This window comes from Schistocerca americana, chromosome 5 (genome assembly GCF_021461395.2).
Source record: "Schistocerca americana isolate TAMUIC-IGC-003095 chromosome 5, iqSchAmer2.1, whole genome shotgun sequence".
NCBI lineage: Eukaryota > Metazoa > Arthropoda > Insecta > Orthoptera > Acrididae > Schistocerca > Schistocerca americana.
Window position 1 is genome coordinate 153,026,594 of NC_060123.1, and position 24,551 is coordinate 153,051,144.

Here is a 24,551-nt window from a genome sequence, read left to right on the forward strand (position 1 = left end):
CTGTCGATTCGGGGATCGAGACGTGGCTGCACGATCCGTTACAGCCATGCGGATAAGATGCCTGTCATCTCGACTGCTAGTGATACGAGGCCGTTGGCATCCAGCACGGCGTTCTGTATTACCCTCCTGAACCCACCGATTCCATATTCTGCTAACAGTCACGAACGCGAGCAGCAATGTCGCGATACGACAAACCGCAATCGCGATAGGCTACAATCCGACATTTACCAAAGTCGGAAACCTGATGGTACGCAGTTCTCCTCCTTACACGAGGCATCGCAACAACGTTTCACCAGGCAACGCCGGTCAACTGCTGTTTGTGCATGAGAAATCGGTTGGAACTTCTCTCATGTCAGCACGTTGTAGGTGTCGCCACCGGCGCCAACCTTGTGTGAATGCTCTGGAAAGCTAATCATTTGCATATCACAGCATTTTTGCATATCGCGTCATCTTCGTGGTATAGCAATTTTAATGGCCAGTAGTGCACCTAAACCTAACTAACCTAAGAACATCACACACATCGGTGCCCGAGGCAGGATTCGAACCTGCGACCGTAGCAGCAGTGCGGTTCCGGACTGATGCGCCTAGAACCGCTCTGCCACAGCGGGCGTCTGTTGTTACTTAGATATAATCGGAAAAGTTGACTCAGGTGCACTGATAAAGTAAGGAAAGATTCTCTGGAGAATCGACAAGGACAGGAATACGTGGAAAATACTGACAAGAAGGAGGGGCAGAATAGCAGGACATTTGTGAAGACTTCAGGGAATAACTTGCATGGCACTGGAGAGAGCTGTAGAGGGTAAAAACTGTAGAGGAAGACAGAGATTGAAAAGCAACCAGGACGTAGGTTGCAAGTACTACTCTGAGATGAAGAGGATGGCACAGGAGGGGATGTCTTGGTGAGCCGCATCAAACCAGTCAGAAGACTTAAAAAATAAATAAAAACAAGACCCAGACGACCTCACGAGCGCATTTGGGAATCTTGTCACTCAGTGGCACCAGTATCTTAACATATCGTCCACAGGTTGTTTAAAGGGGACAATGAGTTGGGTATTCAGGAAAGAGAACACTCGTATGGACACCAGACTTAAATGAATATTACTCACCAAAACATCAATCTGAACATAGCCCGTTACGTAAACTACATTGCATCCAGCCCTAAAACTTGGACAATTCTTTATGTAAATTGATTCGTATACAGTTGGTTTATACCTGTTAGCTACATGATAGAATAAAATTATGTTCTATTTAAAAAGAAAAAAAAGCTCGTTGCCGTTACTGCCTGCAAAATAATTAAGTAAACTATGTTCGTAACTTTGAGAAAGAGTAATGTTTCTTCCATCTGTCTATGTAAGTAAATATTCCTTTCACTCATTATTTTGTTTGCTATAGAGAAAAATACCGTATCTGAAACACCACGTATATTCGAGGGACCAGCCAGATCGATACTCCTAAATGCCCGTATTACTGATCATTATTGGATAGTCCGTGAATTGCCAAATGTGGTTAACAAACAATCCTGCAGGAGGAACATCCGCAACTGAGCATTTCAAATGGTTCAAATGGCTCTGAGCACTATGGGACTCAACTTCTGAGGTCATTAGTCCCCTAGAACTTAGAACTAGTTAAACCTAACTAACATATGGACATCACACACATCCATTCCCGAGGCAGGATTCGAACCTGCGACCGTAGCGGTCTCGCGGTTCCGGACTGCAGCGCCTAGAACCGTGCGGCCACTTCGGCAGGCAACTGAGCATTTCAGCAAAGGTTAAAAATACCACTTCAGATATAAGGTTCTTTTATTTTCCAATTCTGAAACCACAACTGGTTTCGGGTTCTTACATGCTCAGCTTCCGGTGTGACCCCGAGCCTCGCGATGGCCGAGCATAGGACGCCGTATACCTCTGCAGAAATGTCGTTAAAAAAAATCCGACGGAAATTCTCTTTTGCGCGAATGTGCCAGACCTTCATATTCTTTATAGCGATCTCAGGAAATACGAAAGAATTTCGACTCGGAGGGAGCTATAGATACCAATAGCAAAGTGTTCACAGACGTCTCACCACAGATTTCTCGCTTTGATCTGAATCTCTGGAAACGTCTCGGCGCTGCTGCATCGTACTTTCTCTTAATACAACTTGAATCCCACACGTGATCACAGAACTAGATTGAAAGCATCACACTGGTTTCTAAGTCCGGAGGATTTCTCTGCGTAGGTTTCTATTTACAGAATGCTGCATACAAAGGGATAAGTTCATGAATAGTACTAACTTTTTCCATTCTTGGCCGCTAACGGGTAACGTAGCAGTCGTATAGTCGCACTCAGTGCAGCCGTATTTGATGTAACTGGAATTGGAGAAAAAAATCAAGGATGAGGAACACTTGTGAAGCAATGTCCGAGAATCAGTGAAAATTGCTACAACATATTCGAAATTCTTGCGGATTTGCTTTTCGTTAGGGACTGCCATTTATTTTAGAACTGAGGAAATAAATGCTACTAAATAAGTGTGCGTGTGTACGTGTGTGTACGTGTGTGTACGTGTGTGTGTGTGTGTGTGTGTGTGTGTGTGTGTGTGTGTGTGACAGCTATTTTGTTTCAGTTTCCAATAACACACTACAATTCGATTATTGAAGCACGTAAACAGCATTTATACAAAGAGTGAAAATAAAGTTTAACTTCGGTGCAGACAACGATAATTTTTAAGAAATGACCCGGATGGGTGGGGGGGGGGGGGGGGAGGGGGAGGGCGTAGCTATACGGGAACAACATGTAGAAAAACGCTGCGGATGTAGTTTAATTTGTCGAGCTTTTATAAATCTCTGGCGGAGTATTATGAAGGAACCAATCATATTGGTTGTGTCTGAACGGCAGCACTGAGGAACATTTAGGTACAGATGAGCTGTGTATTCCAGGTGTGTCAGATGTTAGCAGCAGACGCATTAGCTTGTCTGTCATCGTTACGGTCTACGAGCTGCTGATGGGTGGCGGGAAATGACTGCAGCGTTTAGCATCCGTCACAGATGTACCCTGAGTGTGTGTTGTAGCTTCTCAGTAAACACACACACACACACACACACACACACACACACACACACACACGTACGCACTTCCATCTCTACAAGACACTGAGCAGCTGCTAGTATGCCTACACAGCGCAATCATCCGTTTTCCTCTGTGATGTTATTTGTATTCCACCACAAAATACCAAGCACCGAACGAACCTACTAAGTTAATTTTGTCACCACGTAATCGATTACGTAAGTTTGCGGTCAATGGCACATTCTGTGGTCATAGCCGCACTAAAAATTACTTTCTTAATAGCTTAAAACATAAAATTTGACAAATATAATTTCATGCGAAATGAGTGCAACAGCAACAATCATAACAGACTGTTTTTAAAAATAATAGTGAGTATACAGGTCATTGAAAAAATGGCGACATTGCTTAAATTTTTCAGGTCTGAAACATTACTTATGCGATGTGTTATCTTCAGAAAACGTCTGAGGTCTTAGGCATCAAAGTGGAATGAGTGCTTACTACCACACCCCAAAAGCAGAATTCAGTTGCAACACCATTTCACTTGTTTCGTAGCATTGTTTTAAAGGTTCTTTGGGCCGGATTTGTTTGTCGTTTATCGTTTACGACGCTACTTGCAATAAATTGTACATGTAAAAAATGAGAAGGCGCACCCTGGATCGGAATCCACTTTAATTGGCTGCTTACTTCTGCTCAGAGTTTGGTGCATGGTAAGGACAACGCCTGGCGGGGTACTGAAATGAGCAAATCAGCCTTCAGCTCGAGGGCAGTCTTAATTTACATTAAAAGCACGACCACGTTACTTCATATTAGTGACGATCATATAATTTAGAATACAAATTATTTAAAGAATACTACAATACTCCAAACACACCTTCCTCAAGGAGAAAACGTAATTCCTGCCACTATTGTGGTATATGAGCTTTGTCATGTGCCGTAGCGGAATAAATAACTACTGGGGATTCCTTCGCTTTTTTCACTTTCCGGTAGTATTGTAAATTACTGTAACTCAGAACGGAACGAAAGATGGGTTGTCTGCAAACTATGTATGTAGTTTTTTAGCCGTTACAAAGCTTGTGTGGGGAGACTTGCGTGCAGAATTTGTAAGCTTTGAGGAACGGGGTTGTCTGGACGTTCTCAGACTATAAAAAGGTAGTTCATATATACAACCAGAATTGCAGTTTAGTTGTAGCAAGAGAAGTGCAGTAAATATTGACTAAAATTTTAAAGCAGAAAGACATGCTTACTAAAATATAACATTAACGAAAGGTGGACGGAAGTCCAAAGAATGTGAGAACCTTAGAACACTGACCCTTCCAGTTCTGTTCAAGTTTCGAGGACCAACCGGGACTGATACTGACTAGCAAAATATTCAGGCAATTTTTTCCACTCACGCACTCGCAACCGAAATCTCGCCTCGTATGATTTAATCGACGTGTCACTATCAGAAATTAAAGACGATAGTTTTTATTACGAACCTGGGAAGCTTTCCATACGAAACAGTTCAAACAGATCTCGTCCTAATGAAGCCTTACAGAGCTAATGTCATTGCAAATGCAGTAACGAGGTCGACACTATCTTAAGATAGTGCTGATAACAGAGAGCGTTCAATGAAACATGATTTTTATTTTCCCTCCTCTTTTTGCGAAATCAGTTTGAAACCACATGCCCGTTTTTGAAGTTAAGTGAAATATCTACATCTACATCCATACTCCGCAAGCCACCTAAAGGTGTGTGGCGGAGGGTACCTTGAGTACCTATATCGGTTCTCTCTTCTATTCCAGTCTCGTATTGTTCATGGAAAGGATTGTCGGCATGCCTCTGTGTGGGGTCTAATCTCTCTGATTTTATCCTCATGGTCTCTTCGCGAGATATACGTAGGAGGGAGCAATATACTGCTTGACTCCTCAGTGAAGGTATGTTCTCGAAACTTCAACAAAAGCCCGTACAGAGCTACTGAGCGTCTCTCCTGCAGAGTCTTCCACTGGAGTTTATCTATCATCTCCGTAACGCTTTCGCGATTACTAAATGATCCTGTAACGAAGCGCGCTGCTCTCCGTTGGATCTTCTCTATCTTTTCTATCAACCCTATCTGGTACGGATCCCACACCAGTGAGCAGTATTCAAGCAGTGGGCGAACAAGCATACTGTAACCTACTTCCTTTGTTTTCGGATTGCATTTCCTTAGGATTCTTCCAATGAATCTCAGTCTGGCATCTGCTTTACCGACGATCAACTTTATATGATCATTCCATTTTAAATCACTCCTAATACGTACTCCCAGATAATTTATGGAATTAACTGCTTCCAGTTGCTGACCTGCTATATTGTAGCTAAATGATAAAGGATCTTTCTTTCTATGTATTCGCAGCTCATTACACTTGTCTACATTGAGATTCAATTGCCATTCCCTGTACCATGCGTCAATTCGCTGCAGATCCTCCTGCATTTCAGTACAATTTTGCATTGTTACAACCTCTCGATATACCACAGCATCAGCCGGCCGAAGAGGCCGTGCGGTTAAAGGCGCTGCAGTCTGGAACCGCAAGAACGCTACGGTCGCAGGTTCGAATCCTGCCTCGGGCATGGATGTTTGTGATGTCCTTAGGTTAGTTAGGTTTAACTAGTTCTAAGTTCTAGGGGACTAATGACCTCAGCAGTTGAGTCCCATAGTGCTCAGAGCCATTTGAACCATACCACAGCATCATCCGCAAAAAGCCTCTGTGAACTTCCGATGTTATCCACAAGGTCATTTATGTATATTGTGAATAGCAACGGTCCTACGACACTCCCCTGCGGCACACCTGAAATCACTCTTACTTCGGAAGACTTCTCTCCATTGAGAATGACATGCTGCGTTCTGCTATCTAGGAACTCTTAATCCAATCACACAATAAATTAAAGAAACATCGTATGGCATGAGTGGCTGGCAGACGCCGAAGGGCAAGCTCAGCCGCCTAATTGGAAAGGTTTTCCCCATCCTCCGCGCCGGCAGGCACGTTTCTTTGTGAAGTATGAGAGCTGTGTGTGTAAGCGTATCTGTTAAGTGTAAATTATTGCAATGGTGTGTGTGTGTGTGTGTGTGTATAGTGTAGCGTCGTGTTCGTACTGGAGATGATGAAAGAAAGGAGAGTGTGAAATCTGGCGCCAGATCATAACCAATTCCTCCACCGAGCGTAACGTCTCCGTCAGACGGATGGGTCACTACCAACAGTGTCGCATGCCCTTACTGGGGAGAGGTTTGGAGTTTAATCCAGGACAGTGCCGCAAAGATTGGTTATCAGTTGCGACCGTGGGGTTGATCTGAGATTCTGTTATTCTGTGCAACGGATTAATCTGAGAAGTACCCTTTACCCTGTGGTTTCTGCAATATACAATTTCCACTCCCACACTACTACAGAAGTCAGACAGACGCTCCTAACGCTCTAAAGAGAAATGCCTGAAAAACTTTAAGCAATAAATATCTTCTGGAGTCGTCCGCTGTAGGGAAATGCCACAAAAATTTACAAAATTTCTTACGTAACTAGTGGGATACTGGAGTAGTGCTAGTTAGTGTAAGAAAAACATGAAACTAACGAAAGTTATTACTTATTTTGCAAAAATTCTGAGAAATCACAGTGGCACTTTTAGTTATGAATTGAACAAGTTATATACTGTTTTTTTTTTGTTTTTTTTTTGTTGTTTTTTTTTTTTGAATGTGAAGTTACCTCTCAAGGATAGGATTCGCTAATGAAATTTCTGTACAAAGTTTAAGATTGTTGTTGACTTGGCAGAATGGCTGAGAGGCGCACCTACTTAACTTGAATAATTATCCTTTAGAATGTTGCTAGGTACGGTCGAGGCTGTCGCGTGTAAAATGCAGTGAAGTGTACTGTTGTGGAGGAAATATGGGACTCGCAATAGCTGTAGCGCACAATACCGTAAGCTGCGATGACTGCTGTCTGCGCCGTTCGCTGCTGACAAATAAGATAACTCTCGTTCTATCTGGATTGACCTTCACCAATCAAACTCTCCCTATGCCTTGATGAAGTCAAGGACTTGGCATGGTACACCAGACAGATAACCAGTCCACTGCAATGCCACTCAAGATTCGCTCGTTTAACTATAACTCTGTCCGTTCACACCGCACAATAAGTGTGTCAGCCAACACAGTGAACAACGCTTAATCGCAAGGACTGAGTATAGAGTCGCACTTCTATTCGCTCTCGACAGAGGTGCTCTCCCAGTGAAGTACTGAGGAGAGACTTGTTCCTCGCTCCAAGAGCAACAACGGAACGGCCCCTCTCCGCAAACACTGTCTGCTCCACGGGCGTCCACCGCCGACGTAGATGGGTTGGGACTGGCCTCCTGGCGTGTGGTTGCCTCTCTCGAACTAAAAGCTCCTGTGACCGTCGTGTCTGGAATGTATGTGTGTATGCCAGCCTCGAGTATTTCAACCACGGTGCGCACTTGCGATTTATTAGTTATTTGCGTATTGTTTACATGAATTCCTACAACATTGACTTTGTCTTATCGAGTTCAGATTCGAAGCGTCTTGATGTGCGGAATATGATTGTGAGGGCGGAATATGTAAGCAATGAAGTTCAGGAGACCACGACGTCTTACACAGTGACGCAAGTACGCTATCAGAATTGACTGTTGATGGTGATTCGTCTGTCGGATGGGGACGTTAAGCTCGGCGAAGGAATAGGATATGTGCCAGCACCGGGTTTCCCCGTCTCCTTTCTCCCATAATCTCCAACACGAACACGTCACTACACTACAAACAAACACAGACACAAACACACACACACACACACACACACACACACACACAATTACAGTTACATATCAAGTGAAAACGAAGTCGGGTAGCTGTACGGAAACACGTGACTGGATTGTTGCCCCGCGTGCCCCGCCTTGCCGTGTGAGGCAGAGCTCAGAGCCCGTATCGCCGTCGAGACTGCGCCGTCGCTGTAAGTGCGAAATGGAGAGGTCCCGGTCGCCGGTTCCGTTACCTGCCCGAAGCTCCGCGCAGGAGAAAGGTCAGCCCGGCTGTGGCTAGCCATACTCATGAGCACCAGTGGCGTCAGTCACGAAACTGTGTTACATAGCCCAAGGTCCCCCCCCCCCTCCCACTTTCCCTGGTGGAGTGGAACCAACACGCTTACGACAGGTGGACAGTTGTGAGATTATCCTCCTCCCCCTCCCTTTTCAGTGTTATTTATTTCTTTCAGACGAGCCGGCTAAAATGGTACAAATGGCTCTGAGCACTATGGGACTTAACAGCTGTGGTCATCAGTCCCCTAGAACTTAGAACTACTTAAACCTAACTAACCTAAGGACATCACACACATCCACGCCTGAGGTAGGATTCGAACCTGCGACCGTAGCAGTCGCGCGGTTCCGGACTGCGCGCCTAGATCCGCGAGACCACCGCGGCCTCAGACGAGCCGAAATAGTGATCAGACAGCCTGGTGTGCACTATATAACGGTACTTTGCGGGCAGGCGTGTCAATTAGCATCATATTAATTAAAATAGGGGATAAATAGACTTTATTTTGGAAGAATTAAAAAGGGGAAAGTAATACGAAACTTTAATAACTGCACAGTATTACTAAGAAGCAATACAATGACAAGTAATAAAAAGCAAGGTAGCAAAGACCAAGCGCGACAGAAAGATATAGGGGTGCGTTTCTTTTTTAATACATATAAAAGAGCATGTAACACATTATTGAGCTCTCTACCATCAGTTATCGCGATCGGGCTAGTCGATGGAAAAGTGGTACGTGACTGCGAAATTCGTTAAGGAGATTATTTAAAGACTCTTCAAGCACGTTTAAAATACATTACGTGTGACGAAGTGATCAGAGACGTTTATTGTCGGGTGAAGTGAAAATGATTCCGACAACATAACTCGAACTTTGTGTTAGCTGGGAAAAATACTCTAGGGGAAACTACGAGGGCGGTTCAGAAAGTAACCTCCGATTGGTCACAGTGCGGGTTGTGGGGGGAGTAGCGACGCCATCTGTGCGTTCACGCACTCAACAGGTCAGTCGGCATCAAGCCGTGGTCGAGTGAACGTCGTACCTGCGCTAGTTTAGTTTTTGTGGCAGTTTGAAATGTGTGCTGCAATAGAAAACCCCGTCAAATGTGAAGTGCGTGCTGTCATAAGGTTTTTTACAGCCAAAGGATATTCTGCAGCAGCTATTCATCGTGAGCTTTGTGCCGTGTACGGACCAAGAGTTATGAGTGAAGGAGTTGTCCGTGAATGGGTACGTTTATTTAAAAGTGGACGAGAAAACGTTCATGATGAAGAGAGGAGTGGTAGACCATCATTGGTGACTGACGAACTCGTTCAGACAGTTGATGCAAAAGTTCGTGAAAATCGACGTTTCTCAATGTCGGAGTTGTCTACTGGTTTTCCACAGATTTCTAAGACTCTCTTGTACGAGATAGTGACAGCAAGATTGGGTTACCGTAAGTTCTGTGCACGATGGGTGCCCAAAATTCGTACCGACCACCACAAAACTCAAAGAATGGCCTCTGCATTAGACTTTCTGTCACGTTATGAGGACGAAGGAGAACCATTGTTAAACAGAATCGTGACCGGTGACGAAACCTGGATTAAGTACGTGAACCCTGAGACAAAAGAACAATCAAAGATGTGGGCACATTCAAATTCGCCTACCAAACCAAGAAAAGCCTCGCAAGATTTTTCTGCCAGAAAACTGATGGCAACGGTGTTTTGGGATGCCAAAGGGGTGTTGTTGGTTGAATTCATGGAACGTGGTACGATCATTAATCAAGACGTGTACTGTGAAACAATAAAAAAGTTACGACGGGCTATACAGAACAAACGCCGTGGTATGCTGACTTCCGGTATCGTTTTTTTGCACGATAACGCCCGTCCTCACTCTGCTCGCAGAACAACGGCCCTTCTTGAGTCCTTCAAGTGGGACGTTATCAACCATCCACCTTACAGCCCAGACCTGGCGCCAAGTGATTATCACCTCTTCATGCATTTGAAGAAATGGATCGGGTCACAGCGGTTTGATGACGACGAAGAGCTCAAAGATGCGGTCACAGGCTGGCTCCAGGCACAAGCGGGTGATTTTTATGCAGAAGGAATTTCAAAGCTTGTGAAGAGATACGATAAGTGCCTCAATCGCTATGGAGACTATGTAGAAAAATAGTGCAAAGATGTAGTTGTAAGATGTATATATTAAAATATTTTTATTTAACTTGGTGTATTTTTTTAAATCAACCGGAGGTTACTTTCTGAACGGCCCTCGTATTATGGTTGTGGAACTCACGAAAGTTCTCCGCAACGGAAAGCTACAGTTTACGTAATTCTGCATTTTATGAAATTGCGAAACACGTGTGCGCGGAACATTAAGAGAATCTTATCCTTGGATGGTTGCGGGGGTAACTGATACAAACAACGCGCCAGCATAAAAATAGTTCGTTTATTAACTACCAGATATTAATTAACGCGGACCTAACATACGAAAAACAGTGAATATACCGTTAAATTGAACCCTGCGTGTGAAAGACAATCACATCGAATATTTCGAGAGCGAAGAATAGACATTTAAGTGCCGAATTGAGAGCCTGGGTCGTGTCGATATTTGGACATTATATGACACGCGTTATTCAGAACACGATATCGACCATTCTAATACTGAAAAGAAGAATAGGATCATCACCTCCAATCCCGATTCATATTTCATATTTAGTTAGTGAAAAGAAAAGTGTTAATAAATAAAGTACATTTCAATTTTCTCCACGATTTTGGCTTCATTACGTAGTCTTGATTACATGATAAACAATATCTGTGGAAGTTGTATATAACGTATCGTCATAATATTTAGCCAACCAATATTGTGGGACACCAAAAATGTAAATGCATGGAATTGTTCTTACAGCGGATGTATAATGTGTGAGTGCGACGAACTATATTGAGAAACTGAACATTCATTACGTACTTGCATGTTTGTCTGCGAATGTCGTCCTTGTCGGTGTATCAGTATAGAGTTCGAATAGAATCGCTGGAACATTGCAAACCATTCAGATTAATCGAACATCTAATTACGAATAATGCTGGTGTCACCAGGATGTGTTCTTTCTCCTCACCCCCGTGGCAGTAATTGAATTAAGAGTCAGCCAGGAATAACTTTTAAATCAACTGACGACCATTGAGTTAGCGTCACGAATTTTCAAACGTCCACTGCCATGTATGAAGGCGAGTGACACCACGAGTGCTAACGTCGATCGAGGGGTGTCGTCATGATCGTATTGAATGACATTGAGCGGTCACAACTACCAATTAAAGATGAACTTCCTCCTGTTCTGATATTGACAGGATTCTTACAAAATCTTCAGGGCCACTTTTCCCTACTCATCTCCCTCTCCCCCTCTCTCGTCTACACCTCCGTAATTTGTTCAGTCCGGGTGCTATACTTGATTTTTTGCTCTCTAATCGAATATCGTCCGTCCTGATGTCCCATTTCTTCTGACACTCTTCTTCCATTTATCAACATTCGTTTACAGCAGGGAATGACACGTAGGACTTTAACACCGTCTCACGAGACAATGACGTCACAAACAGCCGCTCTCTCACCTTGCCCCTCCCCCCCCCCCCCCCCCCTTCCCAAAAGAACCTCCTGCGGGAATCTAAAAAAAGCGAGCGCGCAGGAGAATGCGTAGGTGGCGCCAGCTGGGACTGTGGGTGGCCAGTGAGCGTGCCGAGACAGTTTGTGAATTTGCGATAAATACTGTGTCCGGATGGCACAGTGGTTAACGCAGTTGCCCAGTAAGGACGATATCCCCGGTTCGAATCCCGGTCTGGCACACATTTTCACTCGTCGCCGCCGATTCCGCATAAAGTCCCGGTGCAGCTGATATCATCCTTCCCTATCCTTTCTTTTCTCTCCCCTCTACTTTCAAAATACATAAAATATATCGATCGTTTCATGAATTAATTTGCCAATGTGTGCCATGCGGTGTAGCCGCGCGGTCTAGGGTGCTTTGCCACGGTTCGCGCGGCTCCCCCCGTCGGAGGTTCGAGTCCGTCCTCGAGTATGGGTGTGTGTGTTGTCCTTAGCGTAAGTTAGTTTAAGTTAGATTAAGTAGTTTGTAAGTCAAGGGACCGATGACCTCAGCAGTTTAGTCCCATAGGAAGTTACCACAAATTTCCAAATTTTTTCCCAACGTGTACTTAACAATTATAACACTGCAAGTACTGGCCAGGAAGAGGCGAAGAAGTGATGGTGGTGGTGGTTCTGGCAGTGCCGTACAGCCCCTAATTAAATACGACTGCACGCCATAGCGACGAATGTTTGAGAGTTTGAAGCACTTTTTATAACATAAAGATGTCAAGTTTGGCGTTCCCTTTTATACTCTTGGTGAGAAGTAATCTTTGTGCTGGTACGGGTTTCATCCTCTTTCTTTCTTCCTTCTTTTCCTTAAGACAAAAAAACACAACAGTACCCTATGCATCTCGTCAACACACTCCTTCACACAACACAGATACGCACTTGACACGGTAAAGTGGAGCAAAAAATAGGGATTCCATCGGACGTCTTCTGGTTGCTTCTAGAATGAGCCTCGATCTTCAGATGCACTCTAAGCATCAGTGGGACAAAAGGCCCCGCAAGACCCTCATTATCAGTGAGTTTCTCATGAGCGTTCTGTGTACAGTTAAACCCCATAAAAATAATATTAGGTTACACTGCGTGTATTTTTCCCTCAGTGATACGAAAACAGCCGCAGTGTTCTCAAACCATCATGGATGAAATAATGCAGGCATAGAAGAAACTTCAGGTGTGCCACAGCGAAATGTGTTTGGGCCCCTGTTCATTGTATAATTATGATCTCGCTGACAATACAGACAGTAACTTCAGACTTTTCACGGAGATTAGTTAATGCAGAGAAGTAATATCTGAAAAAAGTTCCGGAAATATTCATTCGGATCTTGATAAGATTTCAAAGTGGTACAGTCATGCTTTAAATGTTCAGAGATGCAAATTTGTGCTCTTCACAAAACGAAGTATGCTAGGACCACAATACGAACGAGCACAAAATGAATCGGTAAACTCATAGAAATACCTGGGTGTAACAACTCCAGTTTTTGAGTTGTAGTAGGTGGACTTTAGCTATCTAGACATTATTATTACTGGATTATGGCGTTATTATTACTGGTTACTGTTGGTTTTATGGCAGTATCGTGGTGGTTTTGTTATATGAGGTGATTTGCAAATGCAGTGCATGTATTTTTCGGTGCATTAGGTGTTCAAGGATTTTTATTCTAAAATTTGTGTTTGTCTTTCGCGCTTTTATTGAGTGACACTCATTGAAAGTCAATTGACATATGTCTGTTTCGCTGATTTTAATTCAATTTGTGCAGAGTGTTTGCAATCTTGCTTTTCGGAGTCATCACGAGTCAACTCGAGATCCGGCCGCTGTGACCGAGTGGTTCTAGGTGCTTCAGTCCGGAACCGCGCTGCTGTTACGGTCGCAGGTTCGAATCCTGTCTCGGATATGGACGTCTGTGATGTCCTTAGGTTAGTTGGGATTAAGTAGTTCTAAGTCTAGGCGACTGATGACCTCAGATGTTAAGTCCCATAGTGCTCAGAGCCATTTTAACCTTCTGAATCATCTTGAAAACGTAAAAGGACGTTTCTGCTGTCATCTCATATTTTCAGAAAGCTTGTCTGCTTATTACAATAACTTAGGAAAGAGTTTACAGTACTTGCCTCGTTGTTTTGGAGACGAATATTGCTGATTCATACGCATTCGGTTTTTTTTTTTTTTTTTAAATAGGAAAAGCCGTAATGCAGCATACTTAAGATTTAACATTACTCGAATTTGTGTTGTTATTGTTGTGGTCTTCAGTCCGAAGACTGGTTTGATGCAGCTCTCCATCTTTCTCTATCCTGTGCAAGCGTCGTCATCTCAGAATAACTGCTGCTACTTACATCGTTCTGAATGTGCTTACTGTATTCGTGTCTTGGTCTCCCTCAACAATTTTTACCCCTAACACTTCCCCTCCAATACTAAACTGGTGATCCCTTGGTGTCCCAGAGTATGCCCTACCAATCGATCGCTTCTTCTAGTCAGGTTGTGCCAAATGGAGAGGTCCCGGTCGCCGGTTCCGTTACCTGCCCGAAGCTCCGCGCAGGAGAAAGGTCAGCCCGGCTGTGGCTAGCCATACTCATGAGCACCAGTGGCGTCAGTCACGAAACTGTGTCACATAGCCCAAGGTCCCCCCCCCCCCCTCCCACTTTCCCCGGTGGAGTGGAACCAACACGCTTACGACAGGTGGACAGTTGTGAGATTATCCTCCTCCCCCTCCCTTTTCAGTGTTATTTATTTCTTTCAGACGAGCCGGCTAAAATGGTACAAATGGCTCTGAGCACTATGGGACTTAACAGCTGTGGTCATCAGTCCCCTAGAACTTAGAACTACTTAAACCTAACTAACCTAAGGACATCACACACATCCACGCCCGAGGCAGGATTCGAACCTGCGACCGTAGCGGTCTTGCGGTTCCAGACTGCAGCGCCTTTAACCGCACGGCCACTTCGGCCGGCCATCATCAGTAATTTTACTGTCCAAATAGTAAAACTCATCTACAATTTTAAGCGTTTCGTTTCCTAATCTAATTCCCTCAGCACCACTTAATTTAATTAGACGACATTCCATTCCCTTGTTTTGCTTTTCGTGCTGTTCATCTTATATTCACCTTTTAAGACACTGCTCATTCCGTTCAAATGCTCTTCAAAGTCCTTTGCTGTCTCTGACAGCATTGCAATTTCATCGTAAAACCTCAAAGTTTTTATTTTTCCTCTATGAACTTGAATTCCTTCTCCAATTATTTCTTTGTTGTCTTTTACTGCTTGCTCAATGTTCAGATTGAATAACATCGAGGATAAGATACAACCCTGTCTCACTCCCAACTCAGTCACCTCTTCCCTTTCATAGCTCTCGACTCTTACAACTGCCTTCTGGTTTGTAAATGGCCTTTTGCTCTTTGTACTTCGGTCCTGCTATCTTCAGAATTTCAAAGAGAATGTTCCTGTCAACATGGTCAAAAGCTTTCTCTAAGTCTACAAATGCTATACACGTATGTTTGCCTTTCCTTAACATAGCTTCTAAGACAAGTCGTAAGGTCAGCATTACCTCGCTTGTTCTACACCCAAATTGGTCTCTCGCGAGGTCGGATTCTACCAGTTTTTCTATTATTCTGTATTAAACTCACTGCTCGGTAACATTCGTACCTGTCGGCGTATGCTTTCTATGAAATTGAATTATTACATTCATCTTGAAGTCTGAGTATATTTCGCCTGTATCATAAATTCTGCACACGAGATGGAAGAGTTTTGTCATGGCAAACTCTCCCAAGGCATTTATTAGATCTGACGAAATGTCGTGTACTTCCGGGGCCTTGTTTCCACTTAGATCTTTGAGTGCTCTGTCAAATTCTTTTCGCAGTATCATGTCTCCCATCTCATCTTTATCTAAGTCCTCTTCCATTTCCGTTGCCTGCAAGTTCACCTCCCTTCTATAGGCCCTCTGTAATATCATTCCACCTTTCCATTCTTTACTTAGAACTGATTTTCCATCTGAGCTCTTCATAGTCATACAGGTGCTTCTCTTTTCTCCAAAGGCCTCTTTAATATTCATGGAGGCGGTCTTTATCTTACCGCTAAATCCTTACATTTGTCGTCCAGCCATTCCAGCTTAGCCATTCTGCACTTCCTGTCAGCCTCATTTTTTTAGAAATTTGTATTTCCTTTCGGGCAATGGCCTTGCCACATTGAATACACCGGTTCCCGTGAGATCACCGAACTTAAGCGCAGTTGGGCGTGGCTGGCACTTGGATGGATGACCATCCAGCCGCCATGCGCTGTTGCCATTTTTTGTGGTGCACTCAGCCTCGTGATGGCAATTGAGAAAGCTACTCGACCGAATAGTAGTGGCTTCGGTCAAGAATGCCATCCTAACGACCGGGAGAGCGGTGTGCTGACTCCACGCTCCTCCTATCCGCATCCTCCTCGGAGGATGACACGGCGGTCGGATGGTACCGGTAGGCCATTCGTGGCCTGAAGACGGAGTGTATTTCCTTTCGCCTGCTTCATTTGCTGCATTTTTATATTTTCTCCTTTCATCAATTAAATTCAGTATCTCCTTTGTTATGCAAGTATTTCTATTAGGCCTTGTCCTTTACCCATTTGATCCTCAGTTGTGTTCACTATTTCTTCTCTCAAAGCTATCCATTTATTTTTTGCTATATTCCTTTCCCCCATTCAGGTAGTGAAGGCAGACGAAAATTTAATAGTCATGGGTGACTGGAATTCGTCAGTAGGAAAAGGGAGAGAAGGAAACATAGTAGGTGAATATGGATTGGGGGGAAGAAATTGAAAGAGGAAGCCGCCTTGTAGAATTTTGCACAGAGCATAACTTAATCATAGCTAACACTTGGTTCAAGAATCATGAAAGAAGGTTGTATACCTGGAAGAATCCTGGAGATACTAAAAGGTATCAGATAGATTACATAATGGTAAGACAGAGATTTAGGAACCAGGTTTTAAATTGTAAGACATTTCCAGGGGCAGATGTGGATTCTGACCACAATCTATTGGTTATGAACTACAGATTGAAGCTGAAGAAACTGCAAAAAGGCGGGAATTTAAGGAGATGGGACTTGGATAAACTGAAAGAACCAGAGGTTGTAGAGAGTTTGAGGGAGAGCATAAGGGAACAATTGACAGGAATGGGGGAAAGAAATACAGTAGAAGAAGAATGGGTAGCTCTGAGGGATGAAGTAGTGAAGGCAGCAGAGGATCAAGTAGGTAAAAAGATGAGGGCTAATAGAAATCCTTGTGTAACAGAAGAAATATTGAATTTAATTGATGGAAGGAGAAAATATAAAAATGCAGGCAAAAAGGAATACAAACGTCTCAAAAATGAGATTGACAGGAAGTGCAAAATGGCTAAGCAGGGATGGCTAGAGTACAAATGTAAGGATGTAGAGGCTTGTCTCACTAGGGGTAAGATAGATACTGCCTACAGGAAAATTAAAGAGGCCTTTGGACAGAAGAGAACCACTTGTATGAATATCAAGAGCTCAGATGGCAACCCAGTTCTAAGCAAAGAAAGGAAGGCAGAAAGGTGGAAGGAGTATATAGAGGGTTTATACAAGGGCAATGTACTTGAGGACAATATTATGGAAATGGAAGAGGATGTAGATGAAGATGAAATGGGAGATAAGATACTGCGTGAAGAGTTTGACAGAGCACTGAAAGACCTGAGTCGAAACAAGGCCCCGGGAGTAGACAACATTCCATTAGAACTACTGATGGCCTTGGGAGAGCCAGTCATGACAAAACTCTACCATCTGGTGAGCAAGATGTATGACACAGGCGAAATACCCACAGACTTCAAGAAGAATGTAATACTTCCAATCCCAAAGAAAGCGGGTGTTGACAGATGTGAAAATTACAGAACTATCAGTTTAATAAGTCACAGCTGCAAAATACTAACGCGAATTCTTTACAGACGAATGGAAAAACTGGTAGAAGCGGACCTCGGGGAGGATCAGTTTGGATTCCGTAGAAATGTTGGAACACGTGAGGCAATACTAACCTTACGACTTATCTTAGAATAAAGATTAAGAAAAGGCAAACCTACGTTTCTAGCATTTGTAGACTTAGAGAAAGCTTTTGACAACGTTAACTGGAATACTCTCTTTCAAATTCTGAAGGTGGCAGGGGTAAAATACAGGGAGCGAAAGGCTATTTACAATTTGTACAGAAACCAGATGGCAGTTATAAGAGTCGAGGGGCATGAAAGGGAAGCAGTGGTTGGGAAAGGAGTGAGACAGGGTTGTAGCCTCTCTCCGATGTTATTCAATCTGTATATTGAGCAAGCAGTAAAGGAAACAAAAGAAAAATTCGGAGTAGGTATTAAAATTCACGGAGAAGAAGTAAAAACTTTGAGGTTTGCCGATGACATTGTAATTCTGTCAGTGACAGCAAAGGACTTGGAAGAGCAGTTGAACGGAATGGACAGTGTCTTGAAAGGAGGATATAAGATGAACATCAACAAAAGCAAAACGAGGATAATGGAATGTAGTCAAATTAAATCGGGTGATGCTGAGGGGATTAGATTAGGAAATGAGACACTGAAAGTAGTAAAGGAGTTTTGCTATTTAGGGAGTAAAATAACTCATGATGGTCGAAGTAGAGAAGATATAAAATGTAGACTGGCAATCGCAAGGAAATCGTTTCTGAAGAAGAGAAATTTGTTAACATCGAGTATAGATTTAAGTGTCAGGAAGTCGTTTCTGAAAGTATTTGTATGGAGTGTAGCCATGTATGGAAGTATAACATGGACGATAACCAGTTTGCACAAGAAGAGAATAGAAGCTTTCGAAATGTGGTGCTACAGAAGAATGCTGAAGATAAGGTGGGTAGATCACGTAACTAATGAGGAGGTATTGAATAGGATTGAGGAGAAGAGAAGTTTGTGGCACAACTTGACTAGAAGAAGGGATCGGTTGGTAGGACATGTTTTGAGGCATCAGGGGATCACAAATTTAGCATTGGAGGGCAGCGTGGAGGGTAAAAATCGTAGAGGGAGACCAAGAGATCAATACACTAAGCAGATTCAGATGGATGTAGGTTGCAGTAAGTACTGGGAGATGAAGAAGCTTGCACAGGATAGAGTAGCATGGAGAGCTGCATCAAACCAGTCTCAGGACTGAAGACCACAACAACAACAACAACAACATTCTAATCAAACGTTGACCATTGCTCTATCTGAAACTCTCAACAATCTCTGGTTCTTTCAATTTATTCATGTCGCAACCTTTTGACAATTTATTTAGTTACAAGTAACAGTTCATAACCAATAAATTGTGGTCAGAGTTCTCATCTGCGCGTGTAAAAGTTTTACAATTTAAAATCTAGTTCCGAAATCTCTGTCTTACCATTGTATCCCCTAATGTAATCTTTATGATTCCACCGAAAACTGAGGAAGGGGATCACTGTGGCCAAACCATCGGCCGACGTTTTCGGGTGACCTCTGGCGACGACGTCTGGCGACCGTTGGTCGGTGCCACTGTGACCGGAGCCTATTACATAGTGCAGTGGGGAATACTTGGCTCTGAGCACTATGGGACTTAACATCTCAGGTCATCAGTCCCCTAGAACTTAGAACTACTTAAACCTAACTAACCTAAGGACATCACACACATCCATGCCCGAGGCAGGATTCGAACCTGCGACGTAGCGGTCGCGCGGTTCCAGACTGAAGCGCCTAGAACCGCTCGGCCACCAGCGGCCGGCGGGGATTACTTGTTTCCACGCTCTGCACAGTGGTTTCGATTGTACAAATGTAGATTTTTTCCTGTTCTAAATGTCGGTCCTCTTGCCATCCTCACACTTCGCGGTTTCACTCGTCCCTCCTGGCTTGGGACGCTCAAGTGATTCGGCGGGTGGTAAGGACCTTAACAGTCCGGACAGGTCGGTTGCATCGAGTGCAACGAACGGATGGGCAGCGCTCCGCCGTGGTCCGGAGCGGCGCCTCGCGGCGGCCTTGACCCGCGTCTGCACGGGAGCAGGCAGCAGGAGCAGCCGGCAGGCAGAATTCCCTTGCGAGCGTCGACCGCGGCTCGAGACGCAGGCGGCAGCAGCACCACGGGCAGCAGTTGCGCAACGGCGCCCACCGCCGAGCAGCCACTTGCGTGCGCCGGTGGCGGCCCTGCGTAGGAGGCGGCGCCGTGGTGGGGGGACTGGCAGTAGTGGGGGCAGCGGTGGCGGTGGTGGGGGCAGATCTGCGGTGGTGGGGGCAGCCGCTCGGCCGCTCGTCTGGGGACGCCGCGGACCGCGAGTCAGTCGCTGGACGACGCCGCAGCTCGGCGGTCAGAGCGTCTGCTGCGCGGTCCGGGAGCAACACGCGTGACGGGGTGCCTGCCGTTCCAGCACTGTGCCACCCACCAGCTGCAGCTGTCCTGGAGGCAAACTGTCGAGAGACTGGTCCACTGCGAGGGTTGTGAAGCCAGCTTAAATGTGTTTTACTCCGGTACCTAGGGTTGCGTACACCGGTGGTCAACAGCGCCATCTGCGGGCGTACCGACGTCGTGAAACCGCCTTGCAGTGATTAGTCGTCTGCTGCCACACTCTTCTGTGACGACACACCGTAAGGAAGTCATCCAGCGGGCGGTGCAGCCAGCAGCTCTCGAGTTCTTACGATAGGTGGCGACACCCACTGGTGCGTCAGCGCAGGTTTCCCGTTACTCAGCTGCTCGCATCGTGAACTTTAGCATCCGGGCCAGCGCAGGTCTGCTTGCGGCTCGCGCAACATTCGCTTTCGGCACCACTGTGTATTGCAGAGCGGCGGCGGTTGGTGTTTCCCAGAGCGTGTGACTATAAACGACTTGACTCGGGAACGTGTCTGTGGATGGTGCGAGTAGTAAATAGCTCGTTATTGTGGACTAGATTCGAGGCTGTGCCTTCACGTCGACCGTAAGCTGGCCTCTGACGACGAAGCACACCAGCTGGGATCTCAGTGCCTGGGAGTTTTTCGTCGAGTTCTGCGAGTCGGCACAGCCGAGAAGCTGCGCTGTAAACTGCAAATGAGGTGAGTTACAGCGCGCGACATACTACTCTGGAAAGCTGGTTCGTTGAGAAGGGATGCAACTAAAGAAAAAGCTGAAGGAAAAATGCCACGAGCGATTATTATATACGTATGGGTTCCGCATAATTTTCAAACGTTACGAACGGGTATTCAATCTGCCATAAGCTCCAAATTTTCTTTGCCGTAGAACGACTTACTTGTTGACCTCTTAATACTGAAACACACACATTCTAATTTCACAATGAACATGTGAATGACAAAAGCTTGGAAGTTTTGTACTGATCGATCAGTTACCAAGCGATCTACTCATTCCTGACTGCATTTATTAAGTGTTAGTCCCAATTACATTACAACCACCACCGCTTTACCAGTTGCAGTCATCTTGATACAGTAGTCGTCACACATTCGAGAATGCAATCGTGCTGGAACCATCTAAAAGATCTGTATTTTCACTTTCCTACTGGACTTTTCCTTCACATCGCTGTTCTGTACATGTTTTCGTTAGTAATGCTGAGAATCTCGTATGCTTTTCATTGCATGAAATGATTCTACCGTAGTATGAATTAAAGCTGTTAGGATCCCGAAGGTTGGTTCGAATAGTACTTTACGTGGCTTTGTCGTATTGAAAGTTATCTGCTGTTCGATTCCTTCATCTTTTGAACCTAGCTGAGTCAGTCAAAGGGGGACCAATAGCTTTGTGTTGACTCCTACCCATGGTGCAGATTGTTGTAGGTCACATTAAGAAATCGTTCCCAAAGGTGAAAGGAGCCTTAAGTGACAGAAATAAACCTTAGACCCATCGAGTACTGAACCTCAGACGTATGGACTTGGAGTCTGACACTTGACACCCGAGCTACACATGCCCATTGTAACTGTACAGGTAATCAGGCGAGAGCCCGGTCTTCCCTAACGTGCAACGAATACTGTCCGAAGGTGGTTCGAGCATGTGTTGGAACTGATTCCACTGGAATAATGTGTTTGATTACACGACTGCTACCAAGGCTTAACGACCCCGTAGGGACATTCTCAATATATCTTGCTGTATCTCCACAGGTACAGACACACGTATTCGGCTCTGTGACACAAAGTAAACCACACATTTTTGCTAATATCGAGACTGTGTACTCTAGAAGGAGACAAAATCATTCGTCTAACTTATTTTCACGGCATTATTGCAAATTCGTGGAGGATTTGTCGTGACTTAGAATATCGAAACAGACATTGAGGAGTATTCTTGAGTTGTGTTTATTCCGTATATTCAAACCTGAGCACTTTCTCTTGTCCTCATTCGAGAACGATAATCTCCGACTCGACACGTAACTGCTCTTTTCAAGTTATAAGAAAAGTCGTCGCATGCTGATTATTATTTTTCCCAACAGGAAAGATTGCGTAACATCCTCGCCTTTTTCCCAGTTTAGACTGTGCGAAGAGCAATGTCAAATGTAAAATTGTTCTCCGTCGTTTGATGTGAGCCTCTTCCCCTGGAATACTCACAGACTTCTTTCTCGTATGATACCGTCAAAGTCACGGATGAAGTTAGTCATGTAGATGAATCATTTCCTGATATCCGAAAAGCCTTTGACAGGTATGGATACTAACGAAAGTGTGATCATATAGAGGATCAAATGAAAGTAGTGCCTGGACCGAGGATCTCTTGATAGGGAGAGGTCGTAGCATGTTAGCTTGGATGGAGGGGAGTTGTCAAACGTAGAGACAACTTCGGGCGTGCCCTATGGATGTGTACTGGAAACCTTGCTGTCCATCTAGTGTATTACTAATCCTGCAGACGATTTTAATAGTAAATCATACACGATTGTAATAAAGGGAAGGAACTGTAACACATGGCGTACTGGAAAGTACACTCTACCATGCAGTTCAGTGGTTTGCTGGTCATAGATGTAGATGCCGATATCGTTACGGTGTGGAAAAGGCCGCGCGCAGAATCGCGATTGGAGGTCTTGATAATATGTTCTTATTTGAGATAGGAATATGAGGTAAGCAGATTTTGGTTTAGTCTGGACCAGAGGACATTTTTGTAGCCATTCGAACATCTGTTTTACTGTAACCATGTTACAACATAATAAGTAAGGTTTGAACAACGAACCGAAGCTGACGTACAGACAAATGGTGCGAGTCCGTAAATTCCTTTTGCAAAAGTTTTTAATTAGGCTGAAATTAATGCTCACATAATCGCACCATTTGTGTGTGCACCGTTTAGATTTTACGTGCAAAAGCAGTCAGACTTAAATATCTCCTGACTGGAGCGAGACTGATAGTTCAAATTTACTCCATTGATGTATCTCACCTTGGTCTAAGATAAGTTTCATCCGTTTGAAAAATTTTCTCTTCCTTCAGTTTTTACGTGCAACAGAACGTTTTTCCGGGAATAGTATGAAGCGCGACGCTTCCATACTTCCTTCTTGTACGAACGGTTCAAACTTTGCTTGTACGAATCGGTTCAAACTTTGCAGGAAGGTGGATAAATAGGTAAAGTCAAAACGAATTTATTTTTATCCAATAAATCTTTATCGAGGTACCGTAGTTTGAAGTCGAATTAGTTTAGCACGTAAAATTCGTTTTCCTCGAATAGAATGTGCAGAAACTGTTTAAAGGAATCAAATGAATAAAAAATGCATACTTACGATAAAAGTGACATTTGCTTTTAGAAAAATTGGCTTCAGGAGGATCTCACGCCCAAAACCCACGTTTCTAGTGAGTTTTTTACGCCCGCCTCTTCTATGTTTCAGGCTTGAGCGAATCTGTTCAAACGTTGTTAGATGACAGACAAATACATGTAACTAATGGTCGTCCTGTTGTTTCATGGGAGCTTTATCCGTTGCGACGGTAAAAGCAACATGTTTCGAAAGACAATAACAAAACCTGCATCTGATCAATCACTACCCGAGTCCGTAAAAATTTACACCGGTTGCCAAACTATAGTGATCTAATGTCAAGTTAATGGTTGCGTAAAAGTTGGGAACCAGAATGGAAAATGCTCCTGTCATAGCACAAAAGAAGGCGAGTATGCCCTCCTGGGCAGTGGTAGAGAGGTAAAACAACGGTACCAGCTTTTCGAATTATCTGGCAGCTTCAAAGACATTTAAATAAAAACATCTCGACATATTTGCGCTTTTTTTACGAGTTAACTCTACTCCCCCAACGCAATGTACTCTCTTAGATGCACCTCCTGGTATATGTATGGCGGGGGGTGCAAAAACAGACACGATTTTATGTGCTTATAGGGAGTGGAATGTGTCTACAATACGAAGTATTCGAAAGTGGAGAGTGCTTCTATGATAAAAAACATCTCAGGGTGGGGATGCACACATCCTAAACTTTAATGACACGTTGTGTCATGTTGCACGACATGACAAATGCCGTGTTGAATCACAGGATGGTATATGTCATGTTATACGACGCGGCATGATCTTAGCTCATCGTATTGCATTACTTGACTTACATTATACAGGTCTAATACTACCAAGTAAAACAGCGGGAATATGTCAGATGTTTTGATTTCAATGTCTTTGAAGCAGCCAGATAAGTTGAAAAGCTAATTGCCGGCCGGAGTGGCCGAGCGGTTCTAGGCGCTACAGTCTGGACCCGAGCGACCGCTACGGTCGCAGGTTCGAATCCTGCCTCGGGCATGGATGTGTATGATGTCCTTAGGTTAGTTAGATTTAATTAGTTCTAGGTTCTAGGTGATTGATGACCTCAGAAGTTAAGTCGCATAGTGCTCAGAGCCAGCCATGAAAAGCTAATCTCCTTCTTTTCCGTCTCTATCTCTGCCCAGCACATGTTCACTATTTTTGTATGCTGTGGTATCCAAGGCGCTAAGTAAATGACACGCGACACGGTACTTACTACACGCAAAGTGTCTCCAAAACACTG

General features: G+C 44.2%; 1 protein-coding gene across 1 annotated transcript in view; it reads left to right on the top strand.

Moving 5' to 3' along the window:
• The first annotated feature begins 19,922 nt into the window (after nucleotides 1-19,922).
• LOC124616020 overlaps nucleotides 19,923-24,551 on the top strand; it is a 174,784-nt gene continuing 170,155 nt past the window's right edge. The window contains exon 1 of the mRNA XM_047144238.1: nucleotides 19,923-20,663. Within this exon, the coding sequence (XP_047000194.1) occupies nucleotides 20,659-20,663 (5 nt within the window). The 5' untranslated portion in view covers nucleotides 19,923-20,658. The remainder of the gene's footprint in view (nucleotides 20,664-24,551) is intronic.